The sequence below is a fragment of the Panthera uncia genome, assembly GCF_023721935.1.
Source record: "Panthera uncia isolate 11264 chromosome C1 unlocalized genomic scaffold, Puncia_PCG_1.0 HiC_scaffold_4, whole genome shotgun sequence".
Lineage (NCBI taxonomy): Eukaryota > Metazoa > Chordata > Mammalia > Carnivora > Felidae > Panthera > Panthera uncia.
Window position 1 is genome coordinate 74,219,697 of NW_026057585.1, and position 24,763 is coordinate 74,244,459.

The following is a 24,763-nucleotide window of genomic DNA, read 5'->3' on the forward strand; positions in this document are numbered from 1 at the left end:
TGGTGTCCTTTTTCTTTCTTTTCAATATTCTTACATACACCTCAGGGCACCTGGTTGGCTCAGTCAGAACATGTGACTCTTGATCTAGGGGTTGTGAGTTTTGAGCCCCATGTTGGTGGAGTTTACTTCAAAAAAAGTATTAATCTCTATACAGCAAATACCACCAATAAATACTAAGCAAGTTTGGTATTAATTTTATTCTATTTTCTGTATAACTTTAAGTACATAAAGGTTTATTTCCACAGGCCTCAGGAAATGGGTAGAAGTCACAGGACAATCTCTCTTCCCACCAAAAAAAGTTGCATATTTTGGTAAGTGTCCTAGAGAGAAAAACTGTAATTTACATTAGCAATGCTGTGCAAGATTCTTACACAAGACCTAAAACCAGGCTGCAGTGGAGATTTTAGTCCTTTGTTCAGGTGCCTGGACAGAAACCAAAAGCAGTTGGGCATGACAGGGCAAAGGAGGCAGTGAAGACGGAGGGCAGGCACCTAGCATGGAAGAAGGAAGGAATTCCAGATTCCTTGGAATGGTGTAGTTTCCTTGTTTGTTTGTTTTGTCTTGTTTGTTTTTGTTTAAGTCGTCTCTGTAGGAAGGTGCTGGGCAGGGATCCCAGTGAGAGAAAGGGTCCAAGACTCCTTTAACTGGCCTGGGTGCAGGGCTCTGCCCAGCGGCCGATACAGGACAACCTACTCTCTCAGGTTCAGGCAGACCCAGGATGGAATGCAGAATAAAAGGAATGCCTACAGGAATCAATTTTGCTCGGAATGCTAGATGGCCAGGCTTCAGCCTTTGGTCCAGCGCGACCCCTGCCTCGCCTGTCAACAGTGAAAAGTTAGTTTGGTTAGAAGAACCAGCTAGAATCACACCAGCCTCTGCTACCTTCGTGGGCATTGTTAGAAAAAGATGAACTTGTGTGAACATTCTGATCTGTTGCTTCCTGGGGACCGCTTTATTCTTCCCAAATGACTGTTGGTCAAATAACCCCCAAAGGCTGAAAGCTAAAACACAGCAGTCCTGGTGTGCAGTTCCTTAAGAATGGACTGGTGGTGTGGTTGAGCTGACAGGGAAAAGCCGCACCTTCCTGCAGAAGATCAACTGACCTGCTCTCCCACCCAAATCTCAGCCTGAGGTATATTTCAGTGAAGGCAGGTAGCTGTGCTTCTCAGAGCAGAGAAGCGGTTTAAGAGCAGAAAGGTAGAGGAAATCTAGAAAAGAACCGTCTTGATACAGATTTATCCCACGGTGTGAGGGAGAGGGCAAAGAACCCAGTGGCACTTCGCTTATCCAGCAATTTCTGTCACTGTGGTGACCAACTTCTGCCCGTTCCATAGGGTCTTGAACTGCTCAGGGACTGGGAATTCATTCTGGAAACAAACAAACAAACAAACCGGGTTTAAATCCCAAGTCCAAGCTCCAAAAGAAGCTGGGGTTAAATCTTACACTTTTCTCTCAATGCTTGCTTCCACTAAACTATTAGAGCAAGAAGGCGGTCCTGAGAGTGAAACTGAACCGCCAGTAAACAGGCTGGCTCTGTAACCAGCAGCACCACATCTCCCACTACCTGCCACCCTGCCACCGCCGTCCCGGAGGAGCGGTGTAGGAATGAGAACAAAGGCTCCAAAGCCAGCCAGACAGAGGTTTAAGTTTGTTTCCTACTGTTCCTGAATCAGCAATCTTACACAGTTACACCCGTGAGGCACAGTGAGCAGGTACAGGACTTCGCGGCGCCAGTCCAATAGGGGGCGATGACTCCGTCCCATTCCTTTTTGCTACCTGAGCATCTGCTCAACCTGGAGCTCTACTTCATGTGACTACCTCCTACTTATGGCTGCTCGAGGTGTGTATTGCTAGGTTGGACCCACTCGGTACCGAATGACCATGAACCAGCCTCCAGCGCGAGTGATCTTCAGTCCCCCGTTCTGAGATCATATTACCAAAGAGATCAAGGAACTTACAAAGTCACCGCCTTCTGTAGGAATGAGGACATTCATCTCAGAAGATTTGGCACTGACTATCTCGCAGTCCAGGGAATTCTTGCTCAGGTAAACATGGCAGCCATCTGTTTTGTTGATGGAAATGGTTGGCACTTTACCCATTACCTGCAGAGAAAACCCAAAGTGCTGAGTCCCAGTAGCTGTGGAGAACAACAGGAAGTTTCAGGAAGAAGCTTTCACTGTTTCACGTGATTCAGCAACTACATGAAAGGCTCGCAAGTGCACAGCAGACACCGGATACTAGAGGTGGGTTGGGATGGGTGCTGGAAAAGGCCTCGCTGTAAAAGCCAACTCCTCTCCTGCCACCAAAGCAGCTCAGCTTACAGACTCAGTAGAATCAGATTCCCACCACAGCAACATCTGTGGGTCAGCCATGTCTTTCAATTAATTCCTCAGGGGCCAAAGGAAGGAGCCAAGATATCAAGTTACCTGAACTTTGACATCTCTACTATTGATTATCTCCACAATGCCCACCACGTCATCGAACACCAGACCGAGTTTCTTACAGTTATCTAGGAGAAGAAAGGGAGCAGGTCAACGGTACAACTTTAAATTTAACAACCTTTAGGAACAGGGTAGATATGGTTCCAGCTCTCTCAGGCTCTAGGACGGGGCCTAGGACTGACAAAAACTCACCTACTGTAATGGAGTTAATTTTGCCCTTGATTTGCAATGTTGTATTGACACACTTGTATATGTAAGCCACCTGTTTCAGCTCTGTGTCATCAATTACCAGGTTGGAAACATTCTCCTGATTTTCCTGTTAAAGAGAGACCGCTTTTAGGAATGTCATCACTAATACACACTACCCCCCAAAACAGGCTATCCCAAACTTCTGTTCTTGTAATCTAACCCAAGACCCTGCACTCATTTGGCTGTGCTCCATATACATTTATGTATATATATGTGTATATGTATATATATATATATATATATATATATATATATATATATTTTTTTTTTTTTTTTAACATTTACTTTTGAGAGACAGAGAAAAACAGCAAGGGAGAGACAGAAAAAGAGAGACAGAAAAAAAAAAACAGGGAAGAGGCGGAGAGAGAAGGAGACACAGAATCTGAAGCAGGATCCAGGCTCTGAGCTGTCAGCACAGAGCCCAACGTGGGGTTCAAACTCACAGACTGCGAGATCGTGACCTGAGGCAAAGTCGGACCTTAACAGCAAACCAGTCCTGGCATTTTTAACTCACCACTCTCCACTTCTTGCCCTCCAGTTCAAGTACAGGTGGCTCCTTCTTTGTGGTGGGTTTGGGGGACGGGCTGACTCCTGGTTTAGGTGCAGAGAATGGTTTGGGGCCACTTCGTACTGGACCACTCTGAGCCTTCAGGGCAGGGTTCTTGTGAGTCTTCATGTCATCAGATACATGTTTCAGGGCTGTAAGAACAACAGCTGCCTTGTGCCCATCCTTCGTACCACGGCTTTGGGCTGAGGCAGGAACCAACTTCTGTTCTCAGAATTAACTGCCTTACCAAAAACTTAACAAAAAGTCAAAAGCCAAGGCTCTGAGATGTTCTCTTAAACAAAGGTTTTGGAGAAGCACTTTTAGAATTTCCCTTCTACCCCAAGGTACGATTATACAGTTGCATTAAAAAATAAAATAAAATACAGACTTATGTGCATATGGGAGGAAAGGATATATGAATGCACAGAAAAAGATCTAGAAAGACATACACCAAATATATATTCACAAAATATGTACAGTTTTTAAAGCAAAAGAAGAAAAAATATGTGATAGTAAAGCAAATTTGGTAAAAGGAAAGAAACCTCACCCACAGCTAACCTACCGCACCTCCTACTCAGTGTTTGCATTTGAAATCTCCTTCCACCAGTTTTCCTACTGATAAACGTTTTTTATTTGGTTATAACCATGTACACTGTTAACAAGTTTGGTTTAACGAGTTAACACTTAAAAAAACTTTCTCATGTTAACCTACAGTTTTTTTTAAATGTTTGTTTATTTATTGGGGGGGAGGGGCAGACAGAAAGGGAGAGAGAATCCCAGGCAGGCTCTGCGCTTTCAGCACAGAGCCCAACATGGGACTCAGTCCCAAGAACCATGAGATCATGACCTGAGCCAAAATCAAGAGTTGGACACGTAACCAACTGAGTCACTCAGGCGCCCCTAAACCTAGTTTCTAAAAAAAAGAAAAAAAAAAATTTTTTTTTTAAGGAGCAGATTCCACAATCACTTTCCCACTGTAGGCGGATAAATGTCTTCCTCTTAAATATGGCCCAATTTATTTAACGAATACTGACTGGCCCTTTCAGCTCCACCACTCCCTGTGGCTGTAGTACAAGTACTAGATTTTTTCTTAAACACTGCATGGTTCCCTGTAAAGAAAGGCATTAATTAATGGCTGCTTAGTATTCCATTAAGAGGATATACCACAGTTAACCATTTCTCTTACTGTTGGATATTTAGGTTGTTATACCATTTTTAGCTACTGCAAATAATATATAGTAGTTGGTCTTTGTTTTAGATATTTTTACGGGTAGATTCCTAGAAGAGGGCTGTATAATTTAGACTTCCACCTTCTATATATAAGGGTGTCAACTTTCTCTATCCTGACATTGGTAATTATATTTATTTTTTTTAAATGTTTATTTTTGAGAGAGAGAAAGTGTAAGAGCTGGGGAGGGGCAGAGAGAGAGGGAGACAGAGGATCCGAAGCAGGCTCCGCACTGTCAAACACAGAGCCCAATGCGGGGCTCAAACTCATGAACTGTGATATCATGACCTGAGTCAAAGTTGGATGCTTAACCAACCGAGCCACCCAGGCACCCCCCAATATTGGTAATTCTTATGCAAATTTCCATGACTAATATATGCCCCCCTCTCCACCCCCAGGATGACTTCCCAAAGAAAGCATGTGGTAACACAGAAAAGGCTCTAGGGTGAACTGCCAGTACCATGCCTCGGCACACTAGGGTACTCTATATATGCCACTTAATATTAAGTCATCTGCTTATGGGGCAGAAGGCTTCCCCCAACTATAATCACCCACTTTCAATTTCCATTTAAGCCAGCTTTATGTCCCTTTGGGCAACTTGAAGGATAGTGACACCCAAATGAATTCTCCCATACACAAACCAGGGTTCTGTTTTTGCAGACCGTCAGGTCTCTAGTTGATTAGATCAAGCCCAAACAACTTATTGTACCAACTCTTCTTGCCAAAATATTCACTTACCATGTGTGATGCTCTCCCCCTGATTAATCTGCGCAAACAGTGCTGAGCGGGAAGCAGACTCATCTGAGCCAGAACTGGTGGGGACTGGTGGGGGAGGTGGGCCTGGTGGGGGAGGAGGAGGACCCGATCCAGCAGAAGGTCCAGATGGCAATCCACTCAGTTCTTTTGCCACAGGCCCCTGGAACAATAAGGGCAGGTAACACAGCCATGATCTCTTCCCTTCTGTACCATTCCCAGTAGGGTCCTACACATGTTCTAGGACATGGGGTACCCACTGTAGCCCTTGACGCTAGGATTCATGCTCCCTATCCACACCCAAAGGGGTTTTATTCCCTCTTACCCTTTCCCAAAGATCCAATTCAGCTCCATTTTTCAACTTTCACATCATTCCTTTGCCCTCTACCCGATTCCAGCTCTAACCCACAGTTTTGCAAATCAACTTCGTGTGTCACCAGTACCTCAGCCTCAACAAGTCCAAGGCTGATGTCATCATCTCCTGCCTGCTCCTCTACCTGTACAATCACCCCCTTGTTTCTATTTCAGTAAAAGACATTGCCATCCAAGCTTGACTCTTCAATCTTCTTGAGTCTAACGCCCTCAAGCTCATCAAACCTATTACCTTTTATAGCTTCTGCAAATTCTTCTGTACCAGCTCCTAGCACCATCAGCACCTCCATGGTCGGAGCAGGAGCCCTTACCCCTAACCTATATACTGAGACTCTCTCAAGGACAAGTCTGATCGTTATTACTCTCTTGCTCAAAAGTCACAATCAACCTTCCTTTCCAGCCTTTTATCCTAAAAATTGGACTCTCTCCTTCAACTGAAGCCAGAGATGACCAATCTGTACATTTACTCTACATGTACTCTGTTTAAGCTATGCCGTTTGCCAGTATTCCCATTTCTCCCACTTCTCACTGTTCTCTATTTGCAATGTCCCAGATCAGAGAACACCTGTTGAAAGTACAATCTCTTCCAGTGAGACTCACACTCCCTCTTACTCTGTCGTCTATATCTTTATCACAGTATTTTACTTGTTGACTTGTATTTAGGGGTTTTCTGTCTCTGTTTTTAAGCGTCTGGAGGGTTGCGATAATGTAACTCGTTCTTCTGGCTCCCCTCCAGCCCAATCACTATCTCTGACCCATGTGTACTGAAACTGAATAGAATTGGATATTCTTCTCTGACCCTTGCTTTCTTCACACTTTTCTTTTTTCTCCCCTTTTCTTTCTACTCTCCACTGTAAAGACTAGCATTCCTTCTTGGACCTTGGTAGCACCAAAGTCTAAGAAACTTGTGGACCCCTGTCCTGGAGGGATAGAGGGAGGGAAGAAAGGCTCACTAACCGTTTTGCTCCAGGCCAGTCCAGTGGTATGGAACTCCTTAATGTAAGCCTGTAGCTCTGTCCATATACTCAAGTAAGCTTTGACCCAGTCCACGTGCTTCTTATCACTAGGAGAATTAAAGAGAAACTCACCACAGTCAGGGCACATTACCATAGTGATTCCAGAACCCCTCCTATCTGTGAACTCATATCCTCCCACCTGTGGTGTGGTTTTGCTCAATGGCAGCTTTTCTATCACAACTGAGCTTTACTTTTCTTTTTTTTTAACCTATGCTATTACCCTAATTAGACTAAAGTCCATTAGGATAGGGACTCCAGATTATATCTCTTTCTATCTCTTATAGCAGTATTCTTCAAACTTTTTTAAGTATAACAAAACCATATTTTTCAAAGTATACCTTAGGGAGAACCTAATATACAAAACTAATAAAAGCAGGCATTCTGTGCATGAAGCTATATGATAGAAGGTCCCTTGCACATCACTGTGGAACTCTAGGACTTCAAGAAACTCAACTGCCTTATACCACAGTGCCTTATGTCAAAGTATGCCCCTCCCACCAAAAATTTAAAACTTCCCTGGAGGAAATAATCAGCATTAGATTATAGAAAGAGCACTGAATTATGGTTCTTCTTATATATTAGAAGACTTTATGCCTATTTATCACAAGACCTAATTTGCTCAACTGTGAAGTGTGGAGTTTAAAGGCAGGTTAAGTCAAAACACTGCGATGCTTAACTCCAGGTTGCTGGAAGGAGGGATCAAGGAAGTGCCTGGTGTTCTGAGACCTATTTCACACACACGAAGCTATTCCTTCACAGTAGTTACTCAACAAATATTGGTTGACTGATGACTGACAGAAGAAAGGAAGGGTTTGGGTAATTATGCAGCTGAGTGATAGCTGCCTGCAGTCACTCCAGCTCAAAACCAGCAATGGAGAAGTCAGTTAGGACTGGTGAACATACGTGGTTAGACATACAGAGACTCCCCTCCTCTTACATGATACACGTGCTTCACCAGACAGCTGCCTTCTCACTTTACCCGACTACGTGAATAGTCAGGGTGATTTCCGAGTAAATCTTACCGAACCTTTTGTCCCTAAGCCAATTAGAAATTCTCAACAAAGGAACAAAATCTACCTTGTCTAAACAGGCAAATTAAAGGGCATTTGTCCATTTTATCTCCAGCAAAACTTCCTAAACCTGGAAGGGTAAGGATGAGAAGACTAAAAGGGGCTCTACAAACCCTTTGGAGAAAAAGCAGAAGTGAAAGGAGAAACACTTCCTGCTTGCAGATGCAGCCTCTATAAGCCAGTATCTATAAAACTTCTGAGAAAGCAGCCCTGGGATGGAGAACCAACACAACAGCCTTAACCCCCAAATGCTACTCCGGCAAGTAATCAGCTGACGTGTCCTGTACCCCTTAAGAAAAGGCTGGACTTACACATCTTTGTATTCCTTGAGGACTCGGTTTGTATAAAACATGGCAGCGTCATTCATTTCTTTCACATAGGGACCAGGCTTGGGAGCCTAGAGAAACAGCAGCGGTCAGTGACTCAGAGCCTCTCCAGCCATGTCCCCTTACCTCTTTCATTCCATCCCTTCCCTCCCAAGGAAGCTGCGCTGCTCACCACAGCCACCCAACCCAGGGCCTGGATACTTTCGCTGACAGCTGACAGGTGGTTGAACAACTTGCTGCCTCGGTTCTTCTCCCGGAAGGTTACCACTTCTTGGATCTGCTCGGAGATGGGTGCCAACAAATCCGAAAGTTTATTCTAGGAAGAGATGCAGGGGAAGATTCGGGTTAGTCTTTCCACAAAAGCTTTAGGCGTTTGTCAACTTGGACCTTGCAGGCAAGAATTCATGGGCTGTATAATGAACACCCAAATAAACTTTGTACTCATCCTGCACAGATTCATATGGCTACAACACTGCTCCTCACCTCACCCTCCTCAGGCTAGATCTGGTGGCTCTTCATGATCAGGACCCTTACCTCATCTATACCACAAAATTCTACCATTTCAGCCACTGGTCTCTTTTCTGCCCCACTAGTAGGAGATACTATCTCATTTCTGAGCCTTTACTCACGATGGTCTCTTCTTTTTCTTTTCATCCAAATATTCCTTATACTTCATGAGGAACAGCCCTTCAACTCCAGCCACACTGGCCTCCTACAGCATTAATTGTCAGCATAACCAATTCTGGCACCTTACCATGCACCAACACAAACTATTAGTGGATCCACGTGAGTATGTTTTTCAAAATTTCTCATTAACTTTTCAAATACCAGGGCTTTGTCTCAGCCTTCTTTTATAATCTTTATAACCCTCACACATTGCTAGCTATATAGCAGCTGCTGAGCAGAGATCTGATGAAACAAATGCAAATAGAGGGCTTGGCATTTGAGCTGGCAGCTTAGCAAAATGGATGAATCTTGTGTTTCCATGTTTTACCCTTTCTCCAAAGCTCAGTTTCCTGAACATTGCAATTCTCAGATCACAGCATGAAAACAGTCTAACACAGGAGTCCGCAAACTTTCTCTACAGAGCCACACAGTGACTATTTCAGTCTTTGCAGGACATATGGTCTCTGCTACAGTTTCTCAACTCTGCCATTATAGTGCATAAAGCAGCAACAGACAATACTTGAAAGAATGGGCATGGCTGTGTTCCAAAAATCTTTCACTTACAAACTAGATGGCAGGCTAGATTTGGCCTGCAGGCTGTAGTTTATCAATCCCTAGTCTAGAACAAAGGAAATATAATTGTATCTCAGCTGCCTGATTTGTTGTGGAAAGTGCGGGTTTGGAGAAAAGGTTTCGAAAAAATGCCTTAACCATTCAAGACAGATTAAGAATTAAAGTCTAATATATTTAACATTATCTTAAACTATTTTTATATTATTTAGGCATGCTGAGGGTCCAGGGGTTTTAAACACAAGAGTCGCAGGAAGACCTGCTTCGTTACCTCTCTGCCATGAAAAGCCAAATGCCTAAAGAAGAAATAGGGACACCTGGGTGGCTCGGTCAGTTAAGCATCCGACTCTTGGTTTCGGCTCGGGTCATGATCTCATGGTTCGTGAGACTGAGCCCCATGTCAGGCTCTGCACTGACAGTTTGGAGCCTGCTTGGGATTCTCTCTCTCTCTCTGCACCCATGCCCCCTGGAGCGCGCGCACGCTCACTCACTCTTTCTCTTTCTCTCAAAAATATATAAACATTTAAAAAACAAAGAGAACAAAACTAAAATCTTTGGTTGTGAGAAAAATCTATTTCCTCTAATTGATTCTCACACCTTGGTAGCATAAAATTTTGAGGTAGGAGTACACTTCAAGGGAGATCTCCACCACGGAAAGATGAGGGAAGAAGCAGTACTTTAGGAGTTTTAGGGTCTCCACAGCAGCATTACTAAAGCCCAGTCACAGTGAAGCAAGAGAACTACTCTCTGACCCAAGGCCTTACGGGACAATATGATGAATTTGGCCTCAGCCAAGAGGTTAAAAAAGGCTGTCTATTGAGAGAAGCAGCGAAGTCCAGGAGTAACTACAGTCCCAAATAAAAAGGATGGGGGAAAAAAAACCAGTAGAGTCCAATAAATACTGAATGGCACATTCTCATATGACACTTTAAGTCTGACTACTTCTGGGACTTGGTGTGAACGCACACGAGGCTGAGGGTCTTTTTAGCATGTCGCCGTACTTGGCAGAAACCTCTCAACCCATCCTGAGCATCAAGCCACAAGGAAACCAAGTAGCAGTGAACTTACGCCTGCTGGCTGCTGACACTGAGAGGCTGTAACCAAGAGAGCTCGCTCCAACTTCAGGCCCGTGTGAACCATCTCCGCCTGCCGGAAAGGAGAAGAATCAGTTATTCTCGCCACATTACAACTGGAGAGGGTCCTGATAAGAAGAACCCGAAACCTCCACTTCCATGTGGTCTGGTAGCAACCCGGGAACTTCCTGTTGCTTTCCTCAGGTACTCCACTCCCAGGGAGTGGCAGAAGGATTACAGGTACCACCGTTCCCGTGGCAACTAATCAGGGATACATATCCGGGAAATGAAGGCAATTAGGGTCAGCTTTAGATGAAATCAAGTTAGCAACTGTACACGCAGTGTGATATGAAGGGCACTGAAAAATCCCTCTTGTCTCGCATCACCAAAAAGGCTCTTTTCTCAAAAACTAGAGGTGGAAGTCAAGGCAAAGGCCAAATTGATGCCCAAATTCCCAAGGTATTTACTCCTTTAGGTTATAGCTATTTCTCAAAGGTTGGGTCATGACCCATTCACAGATTTAAAAAAAAAAAAAAAAGAGTGCCACGCAAGTAGGTAAGACTGCTTTGTGAAGCTTCTGACTCAGTCACAAATACATTTTTTCTTCCTGACCGTCATGGTCAAAGGAGTTTTTTTTTTTTTTTTTTTTTTTTTCCAACGTTTATTTTATTTTTGGGACAGAGAGAGACAGAGCATGAACGGGGGAGGGGCAGAGAGAGAGGGAGACACAGAATCGGAAACAGGCTCCAGGCTCCGAGCCGTCAGCCCAGAGCCCGACGCGGGGCTCGAACTCACGGACCGCGAGATCGTGACCTGGCTGAAGTCGGACGCTTAACCGACTGCGCCACCCAGGTGCCCCATCAAAGGAGTTTAAGAAACATAAGTCTACAGGCACTATCTAAATAGAAAATTTCAAATAAGGTAACCTGTTTTTTCTAGATTTGCATTTTTAGAACGTGTACGTGATACATGTTTTTAAATCTTTTAAATGTGACAAACTGCATAAAGTAAAAAATGCAAGCCCCCACTCTTGTATCTAAGTCCCAGTCCCACTCACTAGAGCTAACACCACTGCCAACAGATGGCACAGGAGAGGCTCAAAATAGACCTTCCAAAGATCAAGCAACCAGTCTTGCTGAAGGGTCAGGAAGATCCTAAACATGGTTATTGCTTATAGAGGACCATTCAGGACTAGGAGAAAGATTCTGGGTCCCAAAGAAGATACAGAATATATATGTGAGTGTGGGGGTGGTGACGATGTAGGTGGCAGCATATGAAGGGAGGTGGGTGGAGAGGCACCTGTCACTGCCTACTTCACATTCCTGCTGTGAGCTAAATGTGAAAATAACTCACATTAGCATAACTAATAACTATCGAGCATAGTTTTATAAACGCTAAGTCATGACTATGACTCCTTTGCATAAGCCACCCTAGGCTTGGTTATATAACATGTTGGGATCAGAATGGTAGAATGTTCTCACTATTAGAGATGAACCAAGCCATAGTTTATGCACCAAGCAAGTTACCTGCATAAAAGAAGCCCACACAGTAAATGTGATCAAAGCAGAGGGCCTGGAAAAATCTGAGGAACTGTTCCAGTGCCTGGAGTGAGCTCCTCAGTGAAGGTAAAAGGGAAGGAGCCAAGGGACTCTTAAACCAAGAAGGAGTTGGATTTGAAGACCACCACCAGTCCTTAAAAGAGGGGGAAAAGGGGCAATACATCCTTACATGTTTCTGCACATCTCCCCCAATCTCTTTACTGATCTTCAGGTACTCTGCCACAGGACCGGTAAGCAGTGAGTCAAATGCCTGCACATATGGAGCTGCTCCTGCTAGACAGAGACACACACCACAAAGGATCAGTCATGCACCAGAAAGATGATTTTTAAAAAGCACTTCCACATGAAAGTGGAGAAGCAAGGTAATACAGTAGACAGAATACTGGAACACGAGTCCGGAAACCTGGGTTCTAGTTCCAGTACCACCACTAACTGCCTGTGTGACCCTAAGTTCCTTTTCCTCCCCGAGCTTGACTTTATCTATAAAATTAAAATGAAAAACAAAAACAAAAACAAAAAAACCCCAATCTCCCTTTTAGCTCTAACATTCTATGATTCATTTGGTGCATATACAAAATGGCTAATTTGCCAATCATTTGGACAGAGAGAGTTTTAATATCACTTGTCACTCGACTTACACTAGAGTCATTTTGCTAAAGAAAGAACAGGAAATATCACACAAGCAGGAAGTTCTTATGTTAAAATAACCACAGGCCTCCCTGCACAAGTCACTTCCTCTCTTATCTGTTCACAGGCGATGAACTTAGCAGATTAAGCATTTTGGGAAGTTAGCTCCAAAGGAGAGAATACCCTACGACAGAAAAATTTCAGGCCAAGACAGAGTCTTCATTCAAAGTACTCTGCTGTGCTGCATATTGCTTACCTTTTGGAGCACTGTCTCCATAGCCACAGTGCATGTCAGAGGCATGGGATACTGCCTCCAGGCGGCCCACTGCCCTCTCCAATCTTTCTACCAGATTTTGCATGTCAGCCATAATGTACGACCTGCTAAAGGAGATCACATGTCACTTGTGTTAATAGTACATAGCACCTAAGGAGAAAAGACAGAATACTCACGGGGTGAAGAAGATGCCAATTCGGAAGAACAGAATCATTTAATAATAAAACCAGATGAAAAACAGATGAACATATTTGCAAAATCATCAAGACCTCATTAAGCAAGAGAGCTACCCAGGAAAAGGTGTTCACTGGAAGCAAATGTTTCCCCATTCAAATACTTACTGAATATTTACTATGACAACACCAAGTATTTATGCCAGAATTTAGAATTTACACAGTATGGTCAATATATTATCTCAGTTTGTGCCTCCCAACAACTATTCAGGAATGGAAGGTTAATCACCACACTCTTTAGAGATAGGAAATGTAATTACAGTGAAGTTAAACGACTTACCTACTGTCACATAGCTAGTTAATAGCAAAGACAGCACTTTAGTTCCAGTCATCTGGCTTTAAATTCAGTGTTTTTTTCCTGCAACATCCTGCTGCCCACATATGGAATGCCAAAAACCAAGATGAATAGGGTATTTATTCTGCCCTCAATAACTTAGTCTCACAGTAGTTATTCGACGTGTACCCTAACAACTACAAATAGAAAAAAATATGTGAAGATAACACAAGAATGTTGCAGAAAATAACAGAATTTTAGGAAGGGGAAGAGCGCATCAGCTGAAAGAATCAAGAGAGGATAGCATGGAGAAGCTGCCACTTGAGCCAAGCTTCACAAAAGAGGATGGGTATGATCCAGATTTGCAGTAGGGAAAAATAGACACATCCAGAAGAGCTTTTTACAGATCTTTCACAAGTACTAATTTATCTGAAATTAGTCTCATTCAACGTCTAAATCCTAAAGAAAGTAAGCTCTACCACAGAAAGGTACTTCTCCGGCTTGTTGCCTATTATCCTCTACCATCCAGACCACTACCTGGCAGGTAGAAGGTGTTCAATAAATATTTATGAAGTTAATGAACCTGAAATATAGCATCCCCAAACTCCAGAGGGACAAGTATTCTGAAAGTTCATAATCATTAAATGTTTTCAACACACATCCACATGAAATGGTTGACACCGTAAGTGATATAAAAATCAGTCAGTGACGCTTCAGTCAAAGCCTTGACTTGGAGATTCCACTTCCAAACATTAATTAGTTCAGGTAACTGAAGCCGAATGAACCCAACACCCTTGAAATTGCCTAAAATGACCACAGCAATTACAATTTCCCCAAAGATGTCATGTCAGACTATCTCAATCTAACATACTGCCCTCCCTGTGGACAAGATAAGCAGCTGACAAGACAAAGTAAGGAAGACAACATAATCCCTGTCCATTTTTCCCAGTGTGTTGGCTCTGGTCTCTCTGGGCCCAACCAGAGAATGTTGTTTAAAAAAGAATCAAAGAAAAAAATGTGAAGGTAAACCAAACAAACCTTTTCATTCCCTGGCCTGGAGAAGCAGCAGAAGCCTCCAAGTCTCTGTTCCACTCACAAGTGGAGCAGACTAGAAGCAATCATGTTATGCACCGCCACCTGAGTTCTCAAATTACTGACTGTCCAGGGACAGATTCACATATAATCTGCCACCCTCTATAAATGCCAGAGGAAAAGGCAAGGAACGCAATAAACTCCCAAGCTATCTTCCATTAATAGATACCACCCATTCTGGGGGCACCTGGCTGGCTCGGTCAGTGCAGTATGCAACTCTTGATCTCGGGGTTATGAGTTTGAGTCCCATGTTGGGTGTAGAGATTACTTAAAAATAAAATGTTAAAAAAAATAGATACAACCACATAACATTGTACACTTATCTCTACTACACATTTGATATACTGGTCATATTCCTTCATATATCATGGATGCTCCAGGTTGAGGCCAGTGTTAACATGGAAAACATAGTACAAGTGTCTCTAATGGCTGCCAGGGTTGGTGAACACCTAACCATCTTAACAGCTTAGTAATATAGCTTCATGAGATTTCAGTTCCTTTTTTCCCACATTTCGCTTGTATTTGTAAGCTTTCATTGCTGTCTAACTTAAACAGAATGTAAAAGGATAATACGGCTATCATTTATAGGTAATCTCATTCTACCATGAACCAAACATAGAACAGTACTTAGTTTTTTGTTTTGGGTAGAGGTGGGGTGAAATATGAGATGTTACGGGAAAGAATATCCAGAATTGAAGGGACCAAAAGACACACTGCGTCTCATTCTCCACCCCGACACACATACTCGTATTTTTCAGGTGGTCATGTCCACTCCCAAGCCTTCAACTACCATTATCACAGTACCATCCAGCCTCCTTCCAGAGTGGCATGATCACAAGCACGGTAGAGACTAACAACTCCCAGAGCAGCATATCCAGCTCAAGCCATTCTTCTGGAATTTATAATGTGAAATCCAGCTTCCACCTAGACACCCCTCCTGGCTATTCCGAAGGGATCTCAAACTGAAATGTCTCAAAAACAACTCATGGTCTTCCCACACCTCACCCCCCGCTGTCTCAGCAATCCAGCACTACTACCAATCACCTGATTGACCAAGTTAGTAACCCGGGAACTATTAGGCCGTATAGTATAGTGGTTACAAGCATGGTCTCTTGAGAAGACAGATAATTGAGGGTTTGAATAACACTACTCATTGGCTCTATGACTAATGAGTGTTAGCAAACTTTGAGTCTCAGCTTCCTTATTTATATAATGGAGACAACAGTACAAAATCCAAAGGGCTAAAGTGAGAATAAAGGGGAAATACATTTGACCCTTGAACACAGGTTTGATCTGCGCAGATCCACTTACACAGGAATTTTGTACAATACTGTAAATGTATTTTCTCCTCCTTATGATTTTTTTAAAAAATGTTTATTTATTTTTTAGAGAGAGAGAGAGAGAAAGTGTATGCTTGCAGAGTGGAGACAGAGAATCCCAAGCAGGCTCCTCTCTGATGTGGGGCTCAGTCCCACAACCATGAGATCATGACCTGAGCCGAAATCAAGCTGGACTGACTGAGCCACCCAGGCACCCCTCCTTATGATTTTCTTAGTAACATTTCTTCTCTAGCTTATTGTAAGAAGACAGTATTATGGTATACATAACATACAAAATATGTGTTAATAAACTATTTTATAGTATGGTTTTTGGTCAGTAGTACACTATTAGTGGTTAAACTGGCGGGGGTGGGGATGGGGGGAGGAGTCAAAAGTTACACACAGATTTTTGACTGCACTGGTGAAGGTTGGCACCCCTGACCCCTGTGTTGTTCAAGGGTCAACTATACATGTAGCAGTACTGGACCCAGTCCTGAAAAATAGCAAGAATTCCATAAGAGTTAACTAAATTATCTTCTTCCTTTCTCCCCCAAGTCTAGTCAGTTATCAAAATCCACAGGCTCTATCTTGTTTATCTCATGAATAGATGCCCTTGCCTTCATTCTGATTGTCAGAAATCAGGTCTTCATGACTTTTCCTAGATTACTGCAATAACCTCCTTGCTAGTATCCCCTAATTACAGAAATACACCCTGTTTATCCATTCTCCACATTACCATCATAATCCTTCCCAAATGCAAATGCAATTAAGATAGCCTTATATTTAATATCATTCAGTACTCCCCAGGACATTCAGAGTAAAGTCCAAATAAGGATTTCCATATCTGGTCCAGCTTTATCTCCCACCACTCTTCTCTAGTTTTATCTCTTACCACACCCTTCTAAACACACTATAGTCACCCAGGACTACTTTCATTTTCCAGAAAGAATCATGCTTTCTCTCATTTCTGAGGCTTCATGCTATCCACTCTGATTGGTTGTTGTTCCATCTCATAAATCCTACTTGCCTATTAAGATTCAGCTCAAGTGCTACCTTCTCCAGGAAGCCTGTCCAGTTTGGTATGCTTTTCCTTCTTAATCTGTCCCCTCTCTAGAATTCCTACTGCCTTTTAAGACTCAGCTAAGGTACCACCTCTCCAAGAAACATTTCCAATTTGGTCATAACACTGTTCACTTACCTCTACCACACATTTAATATACAGGTTTAAAATCATTTATTTAATAGTTAATAGGCAACCAGCCACCCTAGGGAGGGACCATGTCTTGTGTTTGTAATTCCAGTACTATAAATGTAGTAAGCACTATAAATACAGTAGGTTATTACAGGTTCTTTAACCTTTCTCCCCTCAAAACAAGTCTGGCTATCTCCTCTCTCTCTCTGACAAATCTGGGGAGATTTGTTTTACCTTTCTTTTTTTTCCTCTTCGCCTATCTGCAGGATCTTACAAATACTCCCATCTTTCAAATAAATGCTACCTTCTTAGCACATACCACACTGATATTGAGATCTTCAAACCAAGTATCATAAGAAAATAACCTTATTAGATTATATAACAGTAATTAAAAATAGTCCCCTATAGTTGTAAGTGCTTTACATCCTCAATCTGATGCTTGTAAGACTTAAAATAATTCTCTAGGGTCTGGTATGAAGATACTGATCCCCATCTTTAGAATGAAGAAACTCAAGTTAAAAAGCTTTCCAGATATGAAACAACCAGTGGGTAGAGGCAGATAACCTAGGCCATGAACACAAATTTTCTGAATCCTAGTCTGAGGATCTTCCCACCACTCCACATGGCTTTTAAGAAATTAAGTGACTATGCAATTCATCACAGCATCCAGCCCCGACTGCTTGCTGAGCACATTACTGTGGGTTCAAGGGCTCTTCACCGTGTCTTCAGTTAACATTATTAGCAGCTTTTAATTTCTCTGCTTTCAATTTTCTCCATGGAGACCAATATTTTTTCATAGGCTCTTAGATGACACATATTTGGAAGGCAAATGTTTAAAATAAGGCTTTTCCGTAAGAATTTAGAGTTGCCAAAGTAGAAAACCATAGCCCTGCCTGATCTTGTTCTTTGCCATTTCTTTTTTTTTTAATTTTTTAATACATTTTTTTATTTTTGATAGAAACAGAGCACAAGTGGGGGAGGGGCAGAGAGAGAAGGAGACACAGAATCCAAACAGGCTCCAGGCTCCGAGCTGTCAGTACAGAGCCTGACGCGGGGCTCGAACTCACAAACCGGGAGATTGTGACCTGAGCCGAAGTCGGTCGCTTAACCGACTGAGCCACCCAGGTGTCCCTGTTCTTTGCCACTTCTGATTGACAATAGCCAATAACTAAAAGTAAGCCTCCATAAATGAATGTACAGAATCCCAACTATTTAGGCATTCATCATAAAAGCTTCAGAAAGGGAAACAGTCCTAATTTTAGAAGTCTAAGAAAAAACTAGGATTCAGGAGAACCAAGCTTTGAGTCCCAGCTCTGCCATGTATTAACTGTATAACTAAAGGACCGTCATTTAATGAGTCCTTACCTAGCACACAGAGATGTAAGGATCAAAGGAGAGGAATAGTCACTTTGGGAACCTTAAAATACAGTTTAAATGTAAAATGTTATCACTACATGCGTTGTGCTAGAATTCAGGCTTTAGATGGGAATCTGTCCATTCCCCTCCCCCAACCAGCCCCACCAATTCGCAGTACCTACAACAACCGGGCACACAGAAGATGCTTATAAAATGAAAGTGCTTAGTACTGTACTTGGCACTGTACTTAGCAGCTACTGAAGACATAGAAGGCAAATGGCATCTGCCCTCAAGAAGATTTCTTTTTTTTTTTAATTAAAAAAAAATTTTTTTTTAACGTTTATTTATTTTTGAGACAGAGAGAGACAGAGCATGAACAGGGGAGGGGCAGAGAGAGAGGGAGACACAGAATCTGAAACAGGCTCCAGGCTCTGAGCAGTCAGCACAGAGCCCGACGCGGGGCTCGAACTCACGGACCACGAGATCGTGACCTGAGCCGAAGTCAGACGCTTAACCGACCGAGCCCCAAGAAGATTTCATTCTTATTGGGAAGGCCAACACAAATGAAAATGCCAATGGGATAAATACTGGTGACACGTTTTTTAAAGTTCTTTTAGAGACTGTCTAACTCCATTTAGATTAGGAAAAGTTCCAGTATCAGCCTATATACTGGAGCTTTTTCTTTGTAAAATGTTGTATGGTTCTGAATGACACTGTATAAATTACTATATGTTCTGAGAGTTGAGAAGAAATCAGTGAGGACTGGAGATAGTCTGGGGTTTTTTTCTTTGTTTGTTTTTACATTTTTATTTAATTTTGAGAGACAGAACACAAGTGGGGGAGGGGCAGAGAGAGAATGAGACACAGAATCCAAAGCAGGCTCTAGGCTCTGAGCTGTCAGCACAGAGCCCGATGCGGGGCTCGAACTCACCAACTGTGAGATCATGACCTGAGCCAAGGTCGGACGCTTAACCAATTGAGCCACCCAGGCGCCTTGAGATAGTCTGGTTTCAGGAGAAAGGGGGGCATCCTGATAGAAAAAGTAAAAGGAAAAAGGGAAGACATTCTAGAGCAATCAGACGCAAAGAGGAGAGAATAAGGGGGCTAGGCACATAAAGTATGTTATGTGGGTTAATCTGCATAGAGCATCAAGCATCATGAAAAATAAGGCTGGATAAGCAAGGCAGGTTAGGTAATGAAGGGCACTGAAAGCCAGGCAGCATTTGAATCGGATATTGTGATAAGTGTGAAGCCATTTAAGGATTTTGAGTGAAGGAGTAATATGATGAAAGCAACATTTTTACAAGTACTATTTGATAAACAGAATGCAATTTGGAAAAATGGGACAATATTAAGGTCTAGGTTAGGTTGAACTAGGAAGCTAATAGGGTCTAAGGTTGAAAGCTGCTATTCATCCAGCTGTAAAATGAGAGGGCTGCTGAAAAAAATATTTTTTATATTTCAAAAGAAAAAAAATCTACACCATCTACTCTCCAGCCAGATATGGAAATGAAAGGAAAAGAATCAATTAACCCACAAATAATCAGTTTTAGGTAACTATGTAACCAGCACCTGAATTAAGTGGTAAAATAGTTTTCCTGTTCCAAGGGAATCTAATCTAGCAGGAGAAACAAAGCTACCTTCCACTGAATCCTTCACTGCCAGGATTAGGAGGGATTCTAGAAATCATCTTGTAAAAACACCATCTGATGCCAGAACAATCCTTTCAACATTCTCAGCAATTAGCCAGGTAACCTCTGTTCAAGCACCTTCAGTGTGGGGAAACCGAGACTTCTAGAGGCAGCCCATTCCCTTCAGACAGCTCAAAGTACTAAAAGTTCTTCCTTATATGGAGGCAAAATCTGCTTCCCTGCAACTTCCACCCACTGATCTTAGTTCTGCCCTTGGAGGTCATACAAAACAAGTGTGCATTAAACACAGAACAAGTACTAACTGTGTGGTAGTGACTATTGAGTACTGTAGCACTCAGAAAGGAAGCAAAGATGACTCGAACTGCAAATCCAGGGGCCTAAGAGAAGGATGACACTATAGGCAGAAACAGGTTTCTGGCATGTACTATTTGGGGCAAGAAGATGAAGTCAGTTTTGGACAAGGAGAGTCTGAAGAGGAGCTGAAGCTTCTAAGTGGGTAAGTAGAAATAAAACTTGGGGAAGGACCAAGGCTGGAGAACAGTGTTTGCAAGTTATCCACAAAGAAATATCACAAAGTATGAGAATGGATAGGCTCTTGGAGGGATATCACACACAGCAAAAAGAAACTATGAGGTGGATTCTCCAGCAATTTCTTTTGTGGTCTAAAACCAAGAAAAAAATCAGAATTGGCTAGTGATTCCTGCCAAAGCTGCTTCAGAGTCTCATCATTCGAACAATTCAAACAACCCAATTCCTCCAGCCTATTCAAGGCAGTTGTTCAGAAGTAAATGGAACCAGGCTACTCCTGCAGTTCTTGTCTCATCTCACCAGACAATTAAGCCAGTGGTATGAATGTCAACTTGAGTACGAAGTTGTCACATTTAAATGTTTTCTACTTTGTCTGGTAGTTGTTCCTCTAAGTCATACCCTCAAGTAAAACTGAAAAGCAGCTATGCAAGTCAGCCTGCATACTATGGCAGCCCAACTGATCTGCTTCAAAATGCTTCTTTTGGCCTTGACTTTGTATTTCTGTCCCTGAGATGTTATCCTAATAAAATAATCCGAATGTGGGGAAAGTGATAGGCAGATATTCACTGCAACGTTAACTTAGACCTCTAATTACAAGGAACGCACCGCGGAAAAAGACTTGAATAGAACACAAAATTTACAGTATTTGTCACATTGGAGTGATGGGGTTTTAGACAATTTCCTCATTTTCCAACCTTCTTTAACATAGTTAATTTCTTTATTAAAAAACAAAACAAAAACAAGTTCCATTAGGATCTCTCTCCTAAGGTACCACTAAGCTGTAAGACATTAGTTAGTTCTACTCCTAACAATATAGAATTAGAGCCTTGTTCTCATCACTAGGCTCTACTACATCAAAGTAAAACCTAGACATACTAACAGGAGACACAAGTTGGCTGTGTGTTTTTTAATTTTTTTTTTTAATGTTTATTTATTTTTGGGAGAGACAGAGAGTGCGAGCAGGAGAGGGGCAGAGAGAGAGGGAGACACAGAACCCGAAACAGGCTCCAGATTCTGAGCTGTCAGCACAGAGCTCAAACTCATGGACCGTGAGATCATGACCTGAGCTTTGAAGTTGGATGCTTCACCTACTGAGCCACCCAGGTGCCCCATGGTTTTTGTTTTTTTTTTTTTAATGTTTATTTTTGAGACACACACACACACACACACACACACACACACACACACAGAGTGCGAGTGGGGGAGGAGCAGAGAGAAGAGGGAAACACAGAATCCGAAGCAGGCTCCAGGCTCAGAGCTGTCAGCACAGAGTCTGACATGGGACTCGAACTCATGAACCATTGAGATCATGACCTGAGCTGAAGTCAGACGCTTAACCAAATGAGTCACCCAGGCACTGTGCAAGTTGGCTGTTTTAACCAGAAACCAAAGAACAGATACCACTTTGCCCCAGTAAAGATACCATCTAAATCTAACCCAAATCAGAAGCCACTGTTCTTCCTTAAGCATTTGGTTTCAGAGGCAACCAATGACATTTTACTGCCTGAGTCACTGCCATCTGAGGTTTAGATTAAAAGAGAAAGATCTATCTTCTAGTGAGGGAAAGAATCCAATCCAATATCAACACTTGTCTCCTGTGCCCTATCTGAAATTCCAGGAGTGAGTAAAGCTAGTTAGAATGTACAAGCTGAAGTCAGACTTAGAACTAGCTGCTTCAACAGTCAGGGCAAATAAACAACTTTGTGTGGCCATGGGTTTCCCCTCTCTCTTATACCCAAGGAATATTACGAAGATCAACTATGTAAGAGCATTCAGCAGGCAACTTTTACATTGTATAAGGAAAAAGCACATTGGCTGATTTCAGCTGGCTAGTTGAATAAAGATAGATCTAAGGACGCCATTTGTCCCTAGCCAGGATTCAGCTACAAATAGAGATATGAAAAGATCTGTGACTGTAAGTCTATAATTAAACTTAAGTATAGGAATTTTAATGACCTCTGCAGAAAAACAAAACAAAACACAAAAAAAGCAAGCTCACTCCTTCCATGAAACATTTCAACTCTATTTTCTAGTCAAATGGAAAAGTTTAACACAGGTCTCATAATACAAGGCAAACGAAGCTTTATTTATAAATAAGGGATATTTTTAGAGCTTTGATTCTTTTTATTAAGTTTACATGACGGTATGCCAAAAAGAAACAGCTTCATGGTGAAATGTTATAGTCGCATTAAAGATGATTCAACTATAACAACTTAAACAATCAAAATAAACACTGAGCACCAACATCATAAACTATAACAATTTAAAATAATGGCAATTTAAAATAAATTTAAAATGGCAATTTAAGATAAACGGTAATCTAGGGGCGCCTGGGTGGCTCATTCGGTTAAGCATCCAACTTCCCCTCATGCCATGATCTCCTAGTTCGTGAGTTCGAGCCCTGAGTTGGGTTCTGTGCTGACAGCTCAGAGCCTGGAACTTGCTTGCGATTCTGGGCCTCCCCCTCTCTCTGCTCCTCCCTCACTCACGCTCTACCTCTGTCTCTCAAAAATAAATACACGTTAAATTTTTTTTTAATTAAATACAATAAAAATAAAAAATAAATTAAAATTTAAATTAAATTAAAAAAAATAATAAACTAAACTAAGCTGTCTAAATGCAGGAACACTGGGGCACCTAGGTGGTTCAGTCAGTTAAGCATCAGGCTCTTGATTTTGGCTCAGGTCATGATCTCATGGTTTGTGAGTTCCAGCCCCATGTTGGGCTCTGCACTGACAGCATGGAGTCTGCCTGGGGTTCTCTCTCTCCCTCTCTCTCTCTCTCTGCCCCTCCCTTGTGCACACGTGGCATGCTCTCTTTCTCTCTCTCAGAAAAAAGTAAAAGAAAAGAGAAGAAAAGAGAAGGAAAGAAAAGAAAAGAAGGCAACATGAATAAAACAGGAATGTATATATCCTCAATGTAAGAGATATATAAATCTGCTTACTTGCACTGTCAACTAACCCAAAGCTTCCTTCTGGGTGAGTGCCTAATCAGAGGCATTTCTCTATCAAGATCACACCCTCTGAGGAAAAAAACAAAAATGAAAGTCCTTCAAGGACCCCAGAAATTCCTTTAAACAAACAATGATTCTTGCTGCCTCAATGAAAAATGATTCATTCACTACAGGATATCCAGTGCTTATGATGTGTATATACTGTGCTAAGCATGGTCATGAAGCCTGCCCTAGAAAGTCTAATTGGAGAGATAACACTGCACAAACATAGTTATGATACTTTCTAATGCAGTGGTTCTCAATCAAGGGCAATTTCATCCTCCGGGAGACACTAGGCAATGTCAGGAGACATCTTTGGTAGGCACAATGAAGCCAAGTGCTACTGGCATCTGATGGGTGGAGGCCAGGGATACTGCTAAAATCCTACAATGTACAGGCAGGCAGGCCAACCCCACAATGAAGAACCATCCAGCCTAAAATGTCAATTGTGCCAACGTTGAGAAACCCTGTTCTAATGTAATAAGGAGCAAAAGGGAAGCACAAGAGATATAAATAAAATGCCACGGGTTCAGGACTTTCTAAATCAGAATGTCAACCTGTACTATCCAATGAAAGCTAATTAAGGGTCTAATGTGGAGAATTTTGTAAACTGGACAAGGGAATTTAGATTTGATTCTTTGGGAATATGAAGCCAGGGAAGATGAAAATGGTTCTTTTTAAAAGATTAGACTGGTTGTAGGAGAGAAGGTGAAGTATGAAAGCCACGTTAATAGAAAGTAAAAAAAAAAAAAAAAAGAAAATGATGACAATTCAAAGGAATAATCACTAGGAGTGGGCAAGATGTGGCTTGAGGATCGTCAGATTTCAACTTCAGATTAAATTTCAAACCAGACAGGGGCACCTGCGTGGCTCAGTGGGTTATTCGTCCCACTTCAGTTCAGGTTATGATATCACGGTTTGTGGGTTCGAGCCCCGTGTCAGGCTCTGTGCTGATAGCTCTGAGCCTGGAGCCTGCTTTAGATTCTGTGTCTCCTCTCTCTCTGCCCCTCTCCCATTTGCGCTCTCTCTCAAAAATAAATAAACATTAAAAAAATTTTTTTAAATTTCAAACTAGAGAGTTCAACTTTCAATGACACTTTGTATTTGCTCGTTTAAGTAAAATGCGTCTTTAAAAAAAAAAGTCTATTTTTGAGAGAGAGACAGAGACACAGAGAGTGAGTGCGGGCGAGTCAGGGAGGGGCAGAGAGAGAGAGAGAGGCTGACAGAGGGTCTACAAAGGGCCTTGCGCTGACAACAGCGAGACTGATTCGGGGATTCCGGGCTCAAACTCCCAAACTGTGAGATCATGACCTGAGCCAAAGTGAGACGCTCAACCGACTGAGCCACCCCGGCA

The 24,763-nt window shown here is 42.3% G+C and overlaps 1 protein-coding gene across 3 annotated transcripts in view; it reads right to left on the reverse strand.

Moving 5' to 3' along the window:
* Positions 1–182: 182 nt before the first annotated feature.
* Positions 183–24,763, reverse strand: part of CAP1 (cyclase associated actin cytoskeleton regulatory protein 1) — a 27,823-nt gene continuing 3,242 nt past the window's right edge. Inside the window, exons 2-13 of one of the 3 annotated variants that reach the window (XM_049618693.1) lie at positions 12,754–12,875; positions 12,040–12,143; positions 10,307–10,384; positions 8,175–8,318; positions 7,988–8,073; positions 6,548–6,653; positions 5,204–5,381; positions 3,205–3,389; positions 2,634–2,757; positions 2,427–2,509; positions 1,959–2,102; positions 183–1,367 (exon numbers count right to left, since the gene is read on the reverse strand). In XM_049618693.1, the coding sequence (XP_049474650.1) occupies positions 1,284–1,367; positions 1,959–2,102; positions 2,427–2,509; positions 2,634–2,757; positions 3,205–3,389; positions 5,204–5,381; positions 6,548–6,653; positions 7,988–8,073; positions 8,175–8,318; positions 10,307–10,384; positions 12,040–12,143; positions 12,754–12,865 (1,428 nt within the window). In that variant the 5' untranslated portion in view covers positions 12,866–12,875 and the 3' untranslated portion in view covers positions 183–1,283. Of the gene's footprint in view, positions 1,368–1,958; positions 2,103–2,426; positions 2,510–2,633; positions 2,758–3,204; positions 3,390–5,203; positions 5,382–6,547; positions 6,654–7,987; positions 8,074–8,174; positions 8,319–10,306; positions 10,385–12,039; positions 12,144–12,753; positions 12,879–24,763 lie in introns of those variants that run through there. The other 2 variants (XM_049618694.1, XM_049618691.1) reach the window with 2 other exon arrangements.